The sequence below is a fragment of the Phyllobates terribilis genome, unplaced genomic scaffold (genome assembly GCF_046119375.1).
Source record: "Phyllobates terribilis strain yellow unplaced genomic scaffold, ASM4611937v1 Scaffold_11__3_contigs__length_659146591, whole genome shotgun sequence".
In the NCBI taxonomy this organism is placed as follows: Eukaryota; Metazoa; Chordata; class Amphibia; order Anura; family Dendrobatidae; genus Phyllobates; species Phyllobates terribilis.
The window spans coordinates 322,980,534-323,001,719 of NW_027362771.1; the positions used below are offsets into that span (position 1 = coordinate 322,980,534).

Consider the following 21,186-nt stretch of genomic DNA (forward strand, 5'->3'; position numbering starts at 1 on the left):
CAAGTTATAAAATGTTCAACATATAATTGGTACATCCCGGGCCAGTGTAACGTACAAAACCACAGACAATGCCGAGCTGCTGCATGTGTTATTTGCTGGAAAATCCAGCCAATCAGCAAGGAAATTTCACTGGTAAAACACCTGTATTATTTAGCATGTGCACTAACTAGCTGTATATTATCGCCTCTCTACAGCATAGTGCACTACTACATGTCCTGTACTGCTGTTTAGCTGTGTCGGGATGAGCAGCTCCTTATTTTCTGGTACTGTGTGTACTGTACAGGACCCCAGGGAAGCTCCGTCCTCCTTATAGAAAGTTATTCAGAGCTTCCAGCAACTCTTTCCCGATATTATATGTAAGGACTTGCATTATCTGTACACTCCCTGACAGAAGTTATCTCGCTTATCCATGTTATGTAAATAAAAGCTTATAACCGGACGTTAAATTCATCCATTGGTTTTATAAATTACACTTTTGAAAGCTGAAACCATCCCAAATTTGGTTTAGGTTAAGAAAATAAATTGGCATCAATGCTGAAATATTGATCATTTAATGAACACAGAATGGTCAGATTTTGGCAAGACAAAAGTTGTGTCGCCCACAGAAAGTAATGTGATATTCAAACAAATAATTATCTTAAAATACAAATATATGTTCCATAACATTGGTGAATGAAGTTGTGGTGCTATTAGAGTCATATTTAATATTTTGTGTGACTTCCATGAGCTTGAAGGACTGCATCCATGCGGTTCAACAATGATTCATACAATTTATTAATGAAGTCATCAGGAATAGCAAAGAATGCAGTCTTACAAGCCTCCCAGAGTTCATCTAGATTCTTTGGTTTTGTCTTCCAAGCTTCCTCTTTCAGCCTACCCCAAACATGCTCAAAGATGTTCATGTCTGGTGACTGGGCTGGCCAGTCCTTGAGCACCTTCATCTTTTTTGCCTGGAGGAACTTTGTTGTAGAGATGGATGTATGAGATGGAGCACCATCCTGCTGCAGAATTTGACCCCTTTTATGATTTGGAATGTAAGAGGTAGCTAATACTTCTTGATATTTTAGGCTATTGATATTGCCTTCCACCTTGCAAATGTTTCGCACACCCCCATACTGAATGTAACCCCAGACCATGATCTTTCCACCACCAAATTTAACTGTTTTCTGGGTGTATTTTGGATCCATACGGGCTCCAGTAGGTCTCCTACAGTATTTGCGGCGGCTGTGGTGTAATTCTACTGAAGATTCATCAGAGAAATCCACCTTCTGCCACTTTTCCAGCGTCCATCTGTTTAACAGGCTGTGGGACTTTGCAAATGCCACACAGTTTTTATTTGCTTTTTGTTTAGTGCTGGCTTCTGGGCACTGATTCGACCATGGAGGCCATTTCGAGACAGAATCCAGCAAACTGTTCTAGCTGACACCGTGACTTAAGGTGACCAGGCCTGTTGGAGCTCTGCTGCAGCGGAAGAGGGGCTTGCTTTGGATTTTCTAACCAACAAACGTTCCTCCTGAGCAGTTGTCTTGCGGGGTCTGCCGGACCTGGGCTTGTCAAACATCTCCATTCTCTTCAAATCTTTTTTTAATTCTTTGTACTTGACGCTGAGACACATTAAAGGAGCCAGCCACCTCTGCAGTGGATCTGGTCTTCAGCCTCTTGATAATCAAGGCTTTGGGTGCAGGGTGGATTTTTGGCATGTTGTCAGAGCTCAAGTTGCAGTTCAAGTGAAGGTCTGGGGTGCTGGGTTTCTTTTTATACACAACCAATAATTAACCGATCATTTACTGAGCACTGGTGAGGATGTAAACTAGGATTGGGTGCATTATATGACCAGGCAACAAAACTTTTGTCTTGCCAAAATCTGACCATTCTGTGTTCATTAAATGATCAATATTTCAGCATTGATGCCAATTTATTTTCTTTACCGAAACCAAATGTGGGAGGGTTTCAGCTTTCAAAAGAGTAATTTATAAAACCAATGGATGAATTTAACGTCAGGTTATAAGCTTTTATTTACATAACATGGATAAGCGACATAACTTCGGTCAGGGAGTGTATTACTTTTCTGTTTAATCAGGTTTTTTTTCTCACTTTTGATTTATATTTGGGGCTACAGGATCAATTCTTTCATTTTTCTATATGCAATCAGTGGACTTGAACACTAGGCCCACCTATTGAAAGCTGAAATCCTAAAAGTCCACATCAACCTTTTAAAAGGACTTTGCCAGATGACTTAGGATAAGACTTTCAGACACGTGTTTCAGGGTGTTTGCCCCTCATCGATGAAAAGCAGGACAGAACTGGTTTGGCTGAGTGAGGGACCTCTATCGGGATCTATGAGGTAAAGTGTCTCCTTGTGAAGAGTGCAAAGTCGGAGTAGGGAGGCTTAAAGGCTATGCAATGCTCCTCTGGGAAATTAAATACGCAAATAGCCTACAAGTCTTCTCATAAGGAGAAACTTTGTCAGAGGCCTCTCACCTAGCCAAATCAGGTCTCTTGCTTTGCACTCATGAGGGGCAAACACCCCCAAAAAAGATGTCTGAAAATGGAGTTTCTGCTTTGGCTTCTTACTCCAAGTTATGTGACAAGGTCCTTAAAGGGTCAATATTGAATTTTAGGATTTCTACATCAAATAGATGGCACTAGAGTTCTTGTCCCCTTTATCCCTGAAGAGACTATTTGCATATTCAAATTCTCAGGGGAGCATTACACCGACGTGGCACTCTCCACAAGGAGAATCTTTACTAATCCATACAATTATGGTCTCAGGTTACAATATTCACAGCTCACAATGGTCATCCCAGAACCAATTAATATTGTAACTTCAGGGACTGCTATAAATTTACTATTAACAACATCAGGTTTCTATTTATATAGTTTTCCATTTATTACATTTTTATAAAAAGTTCTATGCATTTTCCAGCCATCATCTATCTCTTCAATGAATAGAGGCCAAAGACACGTTTCACTTTGCCTATACTTAAGCTCCAATTCGGTTTTCATGAGCTTAGAGAAGTTTGAGTCTACTCTACTTAGACTGGAAAGCCCAGGACTCCCCTGTAAATGCCCAGTCTCGGCCCCACAAATCTAAATGTTATGTATATCCCAATGAATGTAAGAGTCCTTATGTATAAGATTTGTCTGCAATGATAACAGTTATAGTGCACCCGCTTGTGGGTGAGCAGTCCAGATATTTCTCCGTCACCCCACAGCGACTGCATTAGAAACATATTTCACCTGCATGTTCATGGTAAAAACGCTGAGAATCGTTTGCTCTCCATTGAAGTTCTTTATTTCTTACTATAAGGAATTTGTTGTCTAGAATCCTCTGATGTACAGCCTATGGAATATAAAAGAAAATCACTAGACAGGACACAAACCATGGACTGAAAACAATACATGTCAATGTGCATTTGATGTAGGAAAGAGATAAGCCTAAAGGGTTAATTCTGCTGCACTCAAAGTCGTGAGGTGAGCGGGGCCACCAACGTCTTACGTATATAAGCTGCATATGGTTTGACCTAACTATCATTTCATTGGTTTAAATGTTTATTTCCATCTTTATAGAGGAGTATTATTGATCAGTGTTTACAGCTCGTTGCCCATGAGACCGACCACAGCTGCTGTCTAACTTGCAAGCACTGCAGCTGAAGCTGGTCAAGACTAGGAGGGATCAGTGGGCTCCAGTGGTCCTGCTAGCTTCAAAACAGCGCTTACAAGATCAACAGAAAAGAGCTTGTAAGTGTCAATTAGGTCCATACTATGTCTCTATAAGAGCTGACGTTCCAGTTTTCTGTAAAATCTCCAATTTCACACTGCTATAGATCAAAACCTTACAGCAATGCTACATGGCATGTAATTTACATAACCAATGTATATATTATGTAAGAGCCACATTAAATTCAACTCGGTTGGGGCGTAGCTTGGCCGAGCATGCGAGAAGCCACACTGAGCGAGAGCTCCGGGAACACCTGCCTCCCTGCACGTCCACGCTAGTGCAAATCATCTCCCCAGGTGTCTGAAGCTCTCTTGCACCCTTTAGTAATACGATCATGGCCAGAGGAACAGCCAAAAAAAACACAGGGAGACGGCGGTGAGCGTGGGCAGCGGTGGCTGCTAGCACAATGGCGAGACTTGCTGGCTTTGCCAGAACCCCCATTAAGCAGCCCACAGCTCCTGACAGGCCACAGGAGCCTCAGATAGGAGATACCACTATGTCCCCGGAATCCATGGTGGAAAAGAAGACACAGGCTGCATCTACCTTAGATGGTCTCCCTGCCCTGCAGCTTCACCTAAAAGCAAACCTCCCAGTCAACGAATCCACATGGGGAGATGCATTTATGGCTGTGATACATTACAGCTCAGCAATCTCCAATGTGCAGTTGGTTGGTATTCCATAAAGATCCTAAAGAGGCTCTACGCTGGATGGAATTAAATAAGCAAAGGATTCGTCGAAGTCCACAACGTTGATTCCTCAAACTAAGTTATGTGCCATTGGTGACTTCCCGATTGACTATAGGAGCTATATCCTTTACTAATTAACACACGGTCCAGTGGACTCTTGTATCCTGCCTATTATCCTACACTGGCAGGCTCCCAAGGAACATTCATCTTTTTCTTTTAGGTTGTTCATCTGCCCTGTCTATCGATTGCAGGATGGACTGGTGCCTTCATCCATCTGCCTTTGTCGGAAGGAAATGTAGTTTTATGTTGAATGTTTATTGGGGCACAAAGTTCTCAAAATGTGCTGCACAGTTCTGAACATAATGTTGTTGATATTTTTCTGGTGTACGAAGGTGACCCCACACTGATATACAAGGGGGCTGGTAATATTTATGCCCTCCACACTTTTCAATCCATGTATAGACCGCCGTAATGGCTAGTAATCTCAAATTTATCTCGTTGAACGTAAGTTAGGCGATACTTCAAAACGGACCTCTGTTATGGAGTATGTCCGGGAACACTCACCCACAGTGGTGTGTCTGCAGGAGACGCATTTACAAAAAGATAAAACGGCGTGCTCCAGGGGTGTGAGGGTCTTGGTTCACAGGTCCATTCCCTTTGAAACTCTCTCTTCTAAGATCGATGGGGCCAGTAGTTTTGTACGCATTCACTGCAAAATATACTCTAAGGAATTACTGTTGATAGCGGCTTATATCCCTCCTCCTTAAAATAATAACACTATAATGAAGATAATGGTGACATTTACTGAGAAATCGCTGGGTGTTCTCGTACTAATTATGGAAGATTTCAACAACATTATTCACCCGTATTGGGATAGGTTTAAAGAGAACCTGTCAGCGGGATTTTGCTAATTAAAGGAAAGGCATTTTCATGTTGGCACTGTTACACTGATTAAAATGATACCTGCGGTGAAAAAAAATGAGTTTTGTAGTTTTTGTGTATTCGTTGACGTTTTATTTTAATGATATCTTCGTGCATTAGGGCGGGACTGTGGCCAGGGATTATCTTGGTGTTCTGGTCCCTTCATTTTCCTGTTTGAATGACAGGTAACTAATCTGTCAGCAACCTGCCTCCTATTTTAAATATCGCACCTGCGCAGTTAATGAAAAAAATAATTTGGTCTACAACAAAATGGCGCATGCGCAGTCGCATCCATCATCAACTCGAAGTACTCAATCTGCGCATGTGCAGCCCACTTTGTACAAAGGATTGTGCACAAGCGCGCAGAAGAAGAGATTGTCATCGCTGCTGCACACATGATACTTCCGATCAGTATTATTAGTAAAAAGAGAACAAGATCAACCCCACTGTGCCACAAATTCATTCACAATTGAACAGTCAATCGCAGCGATAGTAGTTGCAGGGCGGAGTGTCGCCACCCCCCGGGATAACAACGCCATGTTGCCTGCTTTGAGAAACAGCAGGGACAATTATGCGATCACCGTACGCTTAGCACGGTGATCGTATGATTGACATGATGTATAAATACTGTATCGGTCGGGAAGTCCTTCCCGATCAGGACTTAGGTATACTACAAATGTTGGGAAGAGGTTAAAAGGTAAGAAAACCTTATCATCCCCCTTAGGCCATGGCCCCACTATCAGTATTTGGTCAGTATTTTTTCTCAGGAGTGGGAGACAAAACCAGGAGTGGGTGATAGAAACAAGTGCACCAATTCTACATTTATCACCCACTCCTGGATTTGTCTCCCACTCCTGAGAAAAAATACTAAACCAAATACTGATAGTGGGGCCATGGTCTTAGGCTCCAGCTTTTGAACCCCTTCCGTTGATATAAGTTAGAGAGCCACAAGGCTTCACACAGTGAGGTGAATTTTGTGATCCCATGCAGGCCCTGCAATTCTCTCACATTCTACCAAAGCCGATGCATTAGTAGTAAAGATGGGGTTTTGCCAGAAAAGACCCTAAACCAGTTTGCTTCCAGTGCCTCACATAACCTAGATGACTTAATATGATGTTGGAGTAACAGACACTGTACACCCCCACCCCCAGGATCATCCCAGCCACGAATATGTTGAGGTTGAGCTGCCATATAGTAGACGCATGAGTTTTGGACTACCAAACCACCCGCACTCATCTCTTTGTATAGTTTCCAGGTTAATCCATGCAGTCTGCGTTCCCCAAATTAATTCCCTGAACATACGGATAATTTAAGAAAAAGTATCGCAGGAGTATCCAAATTAGGGAGTTGTGCAAAACATATAGCGAAGGAGGCATCTAAATCATTTTAATTAGGTTGGTGCACCCCACCACTGACAATGGTAGCTTAGTCCAGGTACCCATCTTGTGTTTGAACTTTGTAAGGATTTGGGGTAAGATTTAATCGTTCATAGTCATTTACTTGTGCAGATATGTTAATACCTAAATATTTAAATTCAGAGACCACTTTTAAACCTGAATTATCTAATGGGAGCAAGGCTGATTCGCCCCAATTAATCAGCAAACCTGAATATTTCCTGAATCTCTTAATAGTCTCCATCGCTATGGGTAGAGTAGTGGAAGGTCTCACCAGAAACAACAGAGTATCATCAGCGTAGAGTGCCACCTTTTCCTCTACGTTCCCTCTGCGAAAACCTTTTATACCTGGGTGGCTCCTAATAATTGCAGCAAGAGGTTCAGTGGCCAATGTGAAGAACAGGGGAGACAAGGGGCAACCCTGCTGTGTGTTCCTCCACAACACGAAGTTGGGGGAAAGTCATCCATTTACTCTTAACCTGGCAGTCACAGCAGCTTTAGCCATGAAATGAACCCAAGCCAAATCAGATTGCCTGAAACACTGATGTCCAGCCTAGGATCGGTGCTGAAGCACCGATCATAGGCTGGTGCCTGGCAGCGTCAGGCTCACCTGAGCCAGCTGATTGGTGCAATCGAAGAGGACATTGATTGCACCAATCAGAGCGCACAGACATGGTGTACTTCCTCATTCTAGCTGCAGATTTGTATAGGGTGGTCACTCTGTCCATCTGTGCGTCATGCTGGGCTTAATGGTGCCACATAGGCCTGTGCCATCGCAGATCTAGCTGCTGCCTAATCATCGCTGTTGCTACTGAACTTGCTGAAAGGAAGAAAAAAGAAGAGTTCCTTATCCCTGATCATTGCCTGATCTCATCTGATCCACCCCAATTCCCCGCTCACCCCCTTTTTCCTCCTCTCCTCCCCAACACCTCTTTTTGCCACAGAGCGCTGATCATTACTTGATCGCTCGATTTTTGGCAGTTTTTATCTTTTTTGTGCGTCCTGCAGCAGCCAAGTGCTGATCAGTAACACAAATCATTCATCAACATCCATGCTCACTGTTTTCCAGGACTTTATTTGGTCTCTGTGCATTTTTCTCCACCCCTCCTTTGCACCACCTCCGTGCTTGCGTCCTGCAGCCGCCGAGCGTTGATCAGTGACGCAAATCACCGATCAGCACTCGTGCCTAAACAGTGGAAAAAAATAGTAAAAAAAAGTTGTGGAAAACAGCGAGGACAGCAGGGGCTCTCCAAATGCAACAAGATGCCATTCCATCAAAGTCTGCATTCCAAAACATCACTCCTTCCCTTCCGAGCCCTGCCATGCGCCCAAATAGTGTTTTTTCTCCTCATATGGGTTATCAACATATTCAGGAGAAATTGCACAACAGATTTTGGGGTCCATTTTCTCCTGTTACCCCTGTGAAAATAAAAAAATTGGGCGCTAAAAAATAATTTTTGTGGAAAAAATGTATTTTTTTTTTTATTTTCACGGCTCTACGTTATAAACTTCTGTGACCCACCTGGGGGTTCAAATTGATCACCACACATCTAGATAAGTTACTTGGGGGGGGTCTAGTTTCCAAAATGGTATCACTTGGGGGGATTTCCACTGTTTAGGCACATCAGGGGCTCTCCAAACGCGACTTGGCGTCTGCTACTTATTCTAGTTTTTTCCAATTTTGCATTCAAGAAGTCAAATGGTGCACATTTCCTTCCGAGCCCTGCCATGTGCCCAAACAGTGGTTTTCCCTCACGTACTCAGGATGAATTGCACAAAAATTGGGTCAATTTTTTCCTGTAACCCTTGTGAAAATAAAAAATTGGGTCTAAAGTAAAATTATAGTGAAAAAAAGTAAAATGTTCATTTTTTCCTCCAACATTGCTTCAGTTCCTGTGAAGCACCTGAAGGGTTAATAAACTTCTTGAATGTGGTTTTGAGCACCTTGATGGGTGCAGTTTTTAGAATGGTGTCACTTTTTGGTATTTTCTGCAATATAGACCTCTCCACGTCACTTCAAATATGATGTGGTCCCTAAAAAAATGGTTTTGTAAATTTTGTTGGAAAAATAAGAAAATCGCTGTTCAACTTTTAATCGTTATAACTTCCTAAAAAATAAAAAAAATACTTCCAAAATTGTGCTGCTATAAAGTAGACATGTGGGAAATGTTAAAGATTGAAAATTGCTAAATTTTCAACATTTTTGCCAAATTTCCATTTTTTTTCACAAATAAACGCAAGTCATATGGAAGAAATTTTACCACTATCATGAAATATAATATGTTACGAAAAAACAGTCTCAGAATCAGTGGGATCCATTGAAGCGTTCCAGAATAATTACCTCATAAATTGACAGTGGTCAGAATTGTAAAATTTGGCCCGGTCATGAAAGTGAAAACAGATTTGGCGGTGAAGGGGTAATGGGTGACTCGATTGAGGACTTCTCCCAACTACAATGCAAATTCGGAATACCTCACTCTGAATTTAATAAATACCTCCAGCTACAGCATACATATCAGACAGAGGTGCTTATTCTTGATGGTCGTGTACCCAAGAACTTGATAATACAGAAGATAGCTTCCTCACATGGCTCTGGTGGTTTGATCTCAATATTATATAGTGCCCTACTAGACCTGGTTTTAGTTAAATATCAGATTCTTTCAAAAGAAAAATGGGAAGGCGTAATTTTTCCCATAGAAGAAGGCCATTGGCAAGAAATTTTGGAGCGAGTTCCCCAACTGTCCCTACGTGAATCCCCCTGATTATCTCATGTGTACTGTATGTGTTGCAGTATGTGCTTTATGTGCTAGATGGTGCATTCAGCTAATCTGTTGCATATGATGTGGTCCTGTCTCAATTTGTAACTCTTTTTCTTTTCCGAATTGTGAAATATCCTTTGTAATTGACATATCTTGTTGTATTATGTGGGATGGGTGGGCGTCTTTGTACAGTGGTGTTCAAAATAATAGCAGTCAATGATAGGCTGTTCAGCTAAAAGTATCTCCAATGGTTTAAAATGGAAAGCAAAACCAGAGAGACATGGAAGAAAACGGAAGACTATCATTCGAATGGATCGAAGATTAGCCAGAATAGCAAAAGCTCAACCAATGATCAGCTCCAGGATTATCAAAGATAGTCTCAAGTTACCTGTGAGTACTGTGACAGTTAGAAGACACCCGTGTGAAGCTAATCTCTTAGCAAGAAGTCCCTGCAGTCCCACAGTTAAAAAAGGCATGTACTGAAACAGATACAATTTTCAAAAAAACATATCAACTGGCCTAAAGAGTAATGGAGGAACATTTTGTGGACTGATGAAAGTAAAATTGTTCTTTTTGGGTCTAAGGGCCACAGACAGTTCGTCAGATGACCCCTAAGCTCTGCATTCAAGCCACAGTACACTCTGAAGACAGTGAACCATGGTGGTGCAAGCATCATGATATGGGCATGTTTCTCTTACTATGGTGCCGGACCTATTTACCACATACCAGAGATCATGGACCAGTTTGCATGTATTAAAATACTTGAAGAGGTCATGTTGTCTTACGCTGAAGAGGATATGCCCTTGAAATTGGTGTTTCAACAAGACAACGAACATAAACACACCAGTAAACAAACAAAATCTTGGTTCCAGTCCAACAAAATTGAGGTTGTGGAGCAGTCAGCCCAATCCCTGCACCTTAATCCGATACAACACTTAAAGGGTGACATCAAAAATGCTGTTTCTGAGGCATAGCCAACAAAGGTCAAAGAATTGTGGGATGTAGTCAAATCATCCTGGGCTGGAATAACAGTTGACAGGTGCCAGAAGTTGGTTGACTCTATGCAACATAGATGTGAAGCAGTTCTAAAAAAAATGTGGGTATAAAACTAAATATTAGGTTAGTGATTCACAGGAATGCTAAATCCTTAAAAAAAAAAAAAAAAGTACATATTGTGGGTTTGTAAAGACAAATGTAGACACTGATATTTTTTAGAACAGCCTAATGTTCATTTTTTGTTATTTTCTGTAAAGTAGTTAAAATTATACATTTCTCTTCATGTTTTGAATTAGAAAACAGTGTGCAATGTTCCCAATGCATGGAAATAAAAACTAGTATAAAGATTTTGTGCTTAACTCACGTTTTTGAACACTACTGTATGTACTGTTCTTAATTTATAAATGTTTCAATAAAAAGCACTTGATTTATAAAAAAAAAAAAAAAAAAAAAAAAATCAACTCTGTTCCGGATATGTGAAAAGATTGCCAGCTACAGTCCAATGGTTTCTAGTAATTTCCCATTAGCAGTTTTGCATAAACCACCATGGTGCTCGAGATCAGAGCAAGCCAAGTATTCAATGAGTCATGGAACAGAAATGCTGCAGCACTTCTTTCACAGGCCAAGACGAGCAAGATCTGTATCAATTCCTTCCCTTGCAATCAGTGCCATCATACTATACATTCCCTGCCAATCTCCAGTGGCAGAGCCCGCAACAAATATTCAATGTCCACATGAAATTTAAGAAGGTCAAAACGTAAGCATCATGAGACGCTTCTAAAGAAAGGATTGTTTTAATGTCCCCAAAACATCTCAAGTCTTCATTTTGTTTCTCTTTTTGACAGTGAGGTAGACTATCACCCTCAGCTGCAAGAATAATTATCTTCCTTTTTCAGGCAGTCGTCACTATTGTAATTTAGTGAATGAGATACTCTCCTCCATCTTACTGGATAGGAAAGAATCCAGTACACTGCACAGACATGCTACATCTATACACAGCCATCGATTCAGATAACATATCTCTCTTGGTTAAATGTGGGGTGCCCCAGGTTTGCCTTGCCCACTGGATCACTCGCCCCTCCTTTCCATAATCCCCCTCCCCCATTGTTTTTTTTTGGGGGGGGCACAGTGGGGGGAGTATGGGAGAGCTAATGATAAGTTGATTGCCAGTGATCAGCTGAAGTAAACCAGCAAGTAAAAGTACACCACATGCAGAATTATTAGGCAAGTGAGTATTTTGACCACATTATCATTTTTCTGAATTTTTTTCCAGCTCCAAGCTGTGTAAACGTGAATGCTTATTGGATGACGCAGATCAGGTGATGTGTAATGAAGGAGGGGCAATACGGTGGCTCAGAGGTTAGCACAGCAGCCTTGCAGCACTGGGGTCCTGGGTTCAAATCCCACCAAGGAGTTTGTATGTTCTCTCCGTGTTTGGTGGGTTTCCTCCGGGTTCTCCGGTTTCCTCCCACACTCCAAAGACATACTGCTAGGGAATGTAGATTGTGAGCCCCAATGGGGACAGTGATGATGACAATGTACAGTACAGACCAAAAGTTTGGACACACCCTCTCATTTAAAGATTTTTCTGTATTTTCCTGACTGAAAATTGTACATTCACTCTGAAGGCATCAAAACTATGAATTAACACATGTGGAATTATATACTTAACAAAAAAGTGTGAAACAACTGAAAATATGTCTTATATTCTACGTTCTTCAAAATAGCCACCTTTTGCTTCGATGACTGTTGCAGACTCTTGGCATTCTCTTGATGAGCTTCAAGAGGTAGTCACCGGAAATGGTCTTCCAACAATCTTGAAGGAGTTCCCAGAGATGCTTAGCACTTGTTGGCCCTTTTGCCTTCACTCTGTGGTCCAGCTCACCCCAAACCATCTCGATTGGGTTCAGGTCTAGTGACTGTGGAGGCCAGGTCATCTGGCGTAGCACCCCATCACTCTCCTTCTTGGTCAAATAGCCCTTACACAGCCTGGAGGTGTGTTTGGGGTCATTGTCCTTTTGAAAAATCAATGATGGTCCAACTAAATGCAAACCGGATGGAACAGCATGCCGCTGCAAGATGCTGTGGTAGCCATGCAGGTTCAGTATGCCTTCAATGTTGAATAATTCCCCAACAGTGTCACCAGCAAAGCACCCCCACACCATCACACCTCCTCCTCCATGCTTCATGGTGGGAACCAGGCATGTAGAGTCCATCCGTTCACCTTTTCTGCATCGCACAAAGACACGGTGGTTGGAACCAAAGATCTCAAATTTGGACTCATCAGACCAAAGCACAGATTTCCACTGGTCTAATGTCCATTCCTTGTTTTCTTTAGCCCAAACAAGTCTCTTCTGCTTGTTGCCTGTCCTTAGCAGTGGTTTCCTAGTAGCTATTTTACCATGAAGGCCTGCTGCACAAAGTCTCCTCTTAAGGGTATGTGCACACGATGCAGAAATGAAGCAGAAAATTTCTACATCATTTCTGCATCTCCCTGGCAGAAAAAACGCATGCAGATTGTGCATGCGTTTTTCCTGCAGAATACATGCGGATCCACATGCAGATTGACATGCGTTTCCGCATGCAGATTGACAAGCACTTTCCAGGCGATTTTAGCATCACCTGGAAAGTGCTTGACAACTAGGTCACACTATATAAATCCATGCAAACAGCATGGATTTATATAGTGTGACCCGAGAGAGTGTATATACTTACCTCTGATGGCCCGCGCTGTCCTGCTTTACAAAGTTCCCGGCTGCCGGCAACTTTGAATTGAAAGACCTGCCGACGTCAGCGTCACGTGACCCGTCACATGACTCTGACGTCACCGCAGGTCCTACAACTCACTGCAAGTGCCGGGAACCAAGCGGGAGCGCTGCGCGGGCCGACAGAAGGTAAGAATACATTTATTTTTTATTTCATTCTTTTTTTACAGCTTTTTTAATGGTACCTGGGTGTGGATGAGACTCTCCTCTCCTCCACACCCGGGTACCATCCGCATATTAGAACGCGCCAATAACGCAAGTACAAATGCTGTCTTGCGGAATTGGCGCGTTCTAATGCAAGTCAATCGCCGCGTTTCCGCAAAATTAATTGACATGCTGCGGATTTTTGACCGCAGCGTTAACGCTGCGGAAAAATCCGCATCATGGGCACAGCACATGCGGATTTCCATTGGGGAACATTGCTTCCCTTCTACCATGCGTTTTTCATGCGTTTCCGCGGCGTTTACGCAACTGCAAAAACGCCGCGGAAACGCATGAAATACGCATCGTGTGAACTCAGCCTAACAGCTGTTGAAGAGATGTGTCTGCTGCTAGAACTCTGTGTGGCATTGACCTTGTCTCTAATCTGAGCTGCTGTTAACCTGCGATTTCTGAGGCTGGTGACTCGGATAAACTTATCCTCAGAAGCAGAGGTGACTCTTGGTCTTCCTTTCCTGAGGCGGTCCTCATGTGAGCCAGTTTCTTTGTAGCGCTTGATGGTTTTTGCAACTGCACTTGGGGACACTTTCAAAGTCTTCTTAAAGTAATGATGGCCACTCGTTTTTCTTTACTTAGAATTTGTATTATGGCAAGAAAAAAGCAGCTAATAGTCTATTCAGTAGGACTATCAGCTGTGTATCCACCAGACTTCTGCACAACACAACTGATGGTCCCAACCCCATTTATAAGGCAAGAAATCCCACTTATTAAACCTGACAGGGCACACCTGTGAAGTGAAAACCATTTCCGGTGACTACCTCTTGAAGCTCATCAAGAGAATGCAAAGAGTGTGCAAAGCAGTCATCAAAGCAAAAGGTGGCTACTTTGAAGAACCAAGAATATAAGACATATTTTCAGTTGTTTCACACTTTTTTGTTAACTATATAATTCCACATGTGTTAATTCATAGTTTTGATGCCTTCAGTGTGAATGTACAATTTTCATAGTCATGAAAATACAGAAAAATCTTTAAATGAGAAGGTGTGTCCAAACTTTTGGTCTGTACTGTATGTAAAGCGCTGTGTAATTAATGGCACTATATAAGTGAGTAAAATGAATTAATAAATTGTGGCCCAAGGCCATCAACACCCTTTATCAAGGAGAAAAGAGTATTCATCCAGCAGCCGCTAAAACATTAAAAACTGAGAAAAAATAAAATCATGGCAGTAGGCGCCCAGATGTCTGGTCTACGCATTTTGAGCAAAACCCCTCACAGTCATGATTAAGAGCAGCGTAGACCGGACGTCTGAATGCCTGCTGCCATGCTTTGATGTAGCGGCTTCTGGATAAACACCCTTTTCTCCAGCATATTTAAGCCAGAGACCGCCCTGGAGTTATCCCTGCACTGCGCCCTATCTGGCATTCCTCCTTCACAGTTGAGCTGAGGATTTTTCCTTTGCCTCCTTCCTCACATTATTCTGACCCTTTATCAAGGTGTGCAGAATTATTAGGCAGCTTATTTTTCTCAGGCAAAACGGACCAAAAAAAGAGATTTACCTGACTCTGAAAAGTAAAAAATTGTTACAAGTCTTACAGAGGGATGCAGCACTCTTGTAACTGCTAAGACATTGGGGCGTGATCACAGATCCATCAAAAGTTTTGTTGCAAATAGTCAACAGGATGGCAAAAATGTGTTGAGAAAAGAAGACCACATTAAATGCCAAAGATTTGAGGAGAATCAAATGTGAAGTGACCAGGAAGCCATTACCCTCCAGTGCTGCCATATTCCAGAACCGCAGTGCACGCGCGTTGTGAGGATTGGCAAGTCTGCAATCACAGAGTGAGTGCAGACTTGTAGCTTAACCCCTTTCATGACCGTGATTTCCCATGTTTTTTTTTTTTTTTGCACTTTTAATTTTTTTCCTCCCCTTATTCCAAGAGCTATAACCTTTTTATTTTTTCATCTCCATAGCTGTATAAGGGCTTGTTTTTTGTGGGAGGAGTTGTACTTTTGAAAGACACTGGAAAGCAGCAAAAAAAATTCCAAGTGTGTTGAAGTTGCAAAAAAAAAAAAAATAAAAAGTGCAACTCCACAATTTTTTTTTATTTTTTTTATTTACTTACCATATTCACCATGTGGTTAAACTGACCTGGAAATATAATTCCGCAGATCAGTACGAGTCAGAACATGTATAGGTTTTTTTAATTTATATTTTTATAGATCAGACTTTTCTAAACGCAGCAATACCAAAGGTGTAATTCTTTTTAATTGTTCTATTTTTAATAGGACAAAAGGGAAGGAGGGGGGTGAGGATCGTAATAACAGGAACGAGGGTCATCATCATGACAACCCATCAATGCCCCATGTGACAGGGGCACAGATGAGCAGGATGTATGACGTGCTTCCTGCCGCAACGTGTTAAATCCCGCTGTCAGTGATTGACAGTGGGATTTAACTGGTTAACAGCCGCCAGTGGAATACTGCTCCACCCGCAGCTGTTAAAGGCACATGATGACAGATTAAATTAGCTATCATGTGCGGGGAAAGATGTAGGCTCAGCATGCGAGGCAGGGACACGACCTTTGACGCAAATATACGTCAAAGGTCGTGAAGGGGTTAAGATCGGACAACCCCTTTAAAGCTATACATCAAAATGCGTAGCTCTACTGTTATCCTAGAGTGGACTTATTTATTTATTATTTATACTCGCTGGAGTCTGAATTGTATCTAATAACTGACGGTTTATCTCATGACATGTCTTTTCATTGCTGCATCGTTTTTCTAATCATTCACCAATATATAATTGGTACAGTAGTACGTTTATGCAATACAATACTTACGTCAGATATAATGGGATGTGCCACTGCGTCTGGCTTAACTACAGCCAATGTGAGCTGAAGAGAACGAGTCCAGCGAAATGTGGACATGATCACATACAGGAACAAGCTGCAGAGACAAAACATCATATATAGTGAAAAGCACAGAAAATACATTTCCAGCATGATGGAGCACCAACCATCTCACAAGGAAAAGGTGAGAACTAAGTGAATAAAACATTGACAAGAAGCAGGTGGACAAAGAAAATCACAGAAATAGTGATAAGCTCCAAGCACTGATTAGGTAAGAATGGCTTGTTATCATTCAGGATTTGGCCCAGAAGGTGACATCCAGCAGACAGGGCGAAGTGCAGAAGTATTGAAAAATAAGGGTCAACACTATAAATATTGAGTCTTTACATAAACTTGATGTATTTCTCAATAAAAATACAAATAGGGGTATAATTCGCGCTTGGGTAGTGGGTAAAGGGAAATTGGGGAGATACCAATGTGGGGGTGTAACTAAGGACTAGTCGTAGATTGGATAAAATTAATTAAGCTTTATTTGGAATAAATAGATAAAAGGTGTTTAAAATCAGTTAAAAGTTGATAAAGTCTCTGACCAGAGGCCAGTATATCTAGAGAATAGGAGTAACGTATTATATTTTGATAGAAGATGGCCCTTAGTGTGGTCCAGAGGTGTAAAAACCTGTGGAAAAAGGGTAAGGGGGGTTAGTTTAGTGGGATTATTGGATAAGGTCAAGATGAGATAGATGGTGACCAATGTACTTGTAGTAGGGTCCTTGTTCTTATTGGTGAATAAGTATCAGGGACTATGGTCTGTTAGGTAGGTGCTCTTATTCCATGGTGGGAGAATCTACAGGGCTAAATGATAGGTATGAAGGATTAATTAAGGTAGAGAGATGCTGCAAAGTAAATAAATTCTCTGTACCTACTGTAATCCGGGCGGATATTAGTTTCGGGTAAGAAGAGGTCCAGGGGCCTAGGCTTCCTGAAAACCTGGTGTCCTAGGTTATCACTTTAGTCTACCTGCAGTGCGAAGGTAGAGTGTGGGTAGAAAACGATCTTTGCCCTGGTGGGGGCTATAAATAAGTAGTGGATATTTACCTGATGATGCAGGTGTGTTCCAATAGGTGACCTGTAGCAGTCCAGGGAAGTCCGGTGGGTCTAATACAGTGGTGACCCTGTACGTCCTGGTGGTGTGATAATTGTACCTGTGGTGAGGTAAGTCACATGGATCCCCAGGTACTATTTCTCAATAAAAGTATAAAAACGTATGAAATGCTTATAGCTGTACTTCAGTAGCCATAGAAACATCTGAAAGATCTAAAAACACTGAAGCAGCAAACTTTGTGAAAACCAAAATTTGTGTCAGTCTCAAAACTTTTGGCCACGATTGTATGTATCCACAGCAGTTTATGTTACAGCTCCCCCCTACAATCCTGCAAAGTAATTTTCTCTGATTAAGCCCATTCAGACTATATATGACTTCTGGAACAATGATTGTCTGAAGAATAAAAGGTGAGGACTATTGTGAGCCCGGTGTCATCCCGGTATATATCCACGCTGGAGAAGGCTATACCTTGGATGCAGGGTCGGCTCCAGGTTTTTGTGGGCCCTGGGCGAAAGAGTCTCAGTGGGCCCCTTTAACACATACCACGATTCACAGATACGGCAGAGAAATATATATATGAAAAAAATAGTAGAAACAGCACTCCATAAATAGATGATTTATTAGCTGAGCAAGAGCTGTGGCAACGTTTCGGTTGAATACAGCCTTTTTCAAGCAAAGTGCAGAGTATACAGGTGAGGTATATATCAGGTCATCCATTTAAAGGACAATTAGGCTGTGTGCCCAAGATGCGCTTTTTAAGCGTTTCCGCAGCGGCAAAAACGCTGCAGAAACGCTTAAAAAACGCAATGTAGAAGGCCTGCCATATCCCCCAATGATAATCCGCATGTGCTGTGCACATGCTGCGGAAATTTCCGCTGCGGATTATCATTGCGGAAAAAAACGCAGAACTACCAATTATTTTGCGGAAGTGCTGCGTTTTCGCCGCCATTGACTTGCATTAGAACGCGCCAATTCCGCAAGACTGCATCTGTACTTGCATTACTCGCGTTCTAATGTGCGGATGGTACCCGGGTGTAGAGGACAGGAGACTCTCCTCCACACCCAGGTACCTTAAAGCAGCAAAAAAAGAATAAAATAAAAAATAAAGATTATATTCACCTTCCGACGGCCCCTGGACTCCTTCCCTGTGCTTGCCTGCAGATCGCCCAGGACTGAAGGACCTGCGGTGACGTCACAGTCATGTGACGGCAGGTCCTTCAGTACAGCGTACCGTCATCTGCCGGCAGCCAGCACAGGAGCGCAGCAAGACTGCAGGGGCCATCGGAAGGTAAGTATAGGTTTATTTTTTATTTTTTTACATTCTCTCGGGTGACACTATATAAATCCATGCCGTTTGCATGGATTTATATAGTATGACTGAGTTGTCAAGCACTTTCCAAGTGATGCTAAAATCGCTTGACACCCGCATGCGGAAATGCAAGTGAAGAACGCTTCACATCTGCATGTCCCTGGCAGGAAAACGCATGTACAATCCGCATGTACAATCCACATGTACAATCCACATGCATTTTTTCTGCCAGGGAGATGCAGAAACGCTCAGGAAAAAATCCTGAGCATTTCTGCATCGTGGGCACATAGTCTTACATTATAAAGTGCAAAAAGTGCAATGTGCAAAGTGCATAAAAACATACAATACATATACATAGATAGATCACATTATATAAAGCTTTTTTTGATTCATGAAAATACATACACATTGTTTGCTTACATGATATAGCTCAATCCATGATAAATTACTTAATAGATACAGGTGTATGGAATCAAAAGAATCAGGATTGACTCACCGCATCAACATGTGAGCAACGCCGAAAAGCGGCATCTCCAGTGTTAAAAAACGCATGTCAGGATTGCTGCTAGAAAGGGGGAGGAGACCAAACTGTGGCATACAGAGAATCGACACTGAGCATGCTCCAATGACATCACTGGCGGATATGGCATTGTACTAAGGGCGGAAGTGCTATAGACGCCATCTTTGATGTGGTACATATACCCACTATCCATTGTGCAAGTAACTATATAAATGTGTTGCATCAGCGCCATTTTTGTTAAGGTATGCCCACAAGAGTCATATATGTTTAGGCTGTTATCAAGTATTATACAATAAATAAAGTCTGAAACCTAAAAATACTTAGCACATAGCAACAATTTGTCTGTTATTGTTGCTATGTGCTAAGTATTTTTAGGTTTCAGACTTTATTTATTGTATAATACTTGATAACAGCCTAAACATATATGAATTCTAATGAATCAAGTTGTTCCCCAGTTACAGCAACAGCCTAATTCAAATGACCTTTATTTCCAACAAGATGGGGCACCTCCACATTATTCAAGAGTAGTCCGCGAGTATCTTGGTGAAACATTTCCTAATAAATGGATTGGCCGAAGAGGCCCTCTTGATTGGCCGGCACGTTCACCAGACTTGACCCCAATGGATTTTTTCTTTTGGGGAGTACCCAAGGACAAAGTTTATAGTCGAAAACCAAAAAGTGTCAGTGATTTGAAAAATGACATAAGAGATACATTTCAAGAAATTAATACCTAAAGAGACTTGTGCAAAAAAGTTTGTTGAAGCGTAAGAGGCAGACTTCAAAGCTGTGCAAATTGTAATGGAAAACAGTTTGAGCACCTGCGTTGATAAAATTTAAGGGCTTTTGTATTATTGTTCAGAATAAAATGTAATTGACAATGTTATGCTTGTGTTAGTAAATATAATTTTATATATAAATCAAAATAAATGTTACTATTTTCTGTCCACCTACTTTTGGACCACCCTGTATATATATAGTGCAATGACAAAGATTTCACTTCTTACATTACATGAGTGATATCTATTGTAAATTCTACAATAGCTCAGAAACTGGCGAATTCTCTCAACGCACAGTGCAGACCGGACAGTATAGTCCTCCATACAGTATTTTGGGCCCCACATAACGCTCCATACAGGATACTGGTCCCCATATAACGCTCCATACAGGATACTGGCCCCCATATAATGCTCTATACAGAATACTGGCCCCCATATAACGCTCCATACAGGATACTGGCCCCCATATAATGCTCTATACAGAATACTGGCCCCCATATAATGCCCCATGCAGGATGTAACCCCCCCCCATATAATGCCCCATGCAGGATGTCACCTCTCCCCCCCCCCCCCCATATAATGCCCCATGCAGGATGTCACCTCTCCCCCCTATATAATGCCCCATGCAGGATGTCCCCTCTCCCCCACATATAATGCCCCATGCAGGATGTCACCTCTCCCCCACATATAATGCCCCATGCAGGATGTCACTTGTCCTCCCCCCATATAATGCCCCATGCAGGATGTCACCTCTCCCTCCCATATAATGCCCCATGCAGGATGTCACTTGTCCACCCCATATAATGCCCCATGCAGGATGTCACTTGTTCCCCCCATATAATGCCCCATGCAGGATGTCACTTGTTCCCCCCAATCATAAAATGCCCCATACAGCATGTCACCTCTCCCCCATATAATGCCCCATGCAGGATGTCACCTCTCCCCCCTATATAATGCCCCATGCAGGATGTCACCTCTCCCCCCATATAATACCCCATGCAGGATGTCACCTCTCCCCCCCTATATATTGCCCCATGCAGGATGTCACCTCCCCCCCTCCATATAATGCCCCATGCAGGATGTCACTTGTCCCCCCCCATATAATGCCCCATGCAGGATGTCACTTGCCCCCCCCCCCCCACCATATAATGCCCCATGACTCCATACATTAAAAAAAAAAAAAAAAAAAGAGGGCTGCCACGGACCCCTCACCCGCACTGGCGTCTTC

The 21,186-nt window shown here is 42.2% G+C and overlaps 1 protein-coding gene across 10 annotated transcripts in view; it reads right to left on the reverse strand.

Moving 5' to 3' along the window:
- The window catches only part of NME6 (NME/NM23 nucleoside diphosphate kinase 6), a 36,481-nt gene that overhangs the window by 13,184 nt on the left and 2,111 nt on the right, over window positions 1-21,186 (reverse strand). Inside the window, exons 1-5 of one of the 10 annotated variants that reach the window (XM_073652608.1) lie at window positions 19,159-19,275; window positions 17,347-17,453; window positions 17,171-17,268; window positions 16,243-16,348; window positions 3,241-3,343 (exon numbers count right to left, since the gene is read on the reverse strand). In XM_073652608.1, the coding sequence (XP_073508709.1) occupies window positions 3,241-3,343; window positions 16,243-16,329 (190 nt within the window). In that variant the 5' untranslated portion in view covers window positions 16,330-16,348; window positions 17,171-17,268; window positions 17,347-17,453; window positions 19,159-19,275. Of the gene's footprint in view, window positions 1-3,240; window positions 3,344-16,242; window positions 16,349-17,170; window positions 17,269-17,346; window positions 17,488-19,158; window positions 19,276-21,186 lie in introns of those variants that run through there. The other 9 variants (XM_073652612.1, XM_073652611.1, XM_073652607.1 and 6 more) reach the window with 9 other exon arrangements.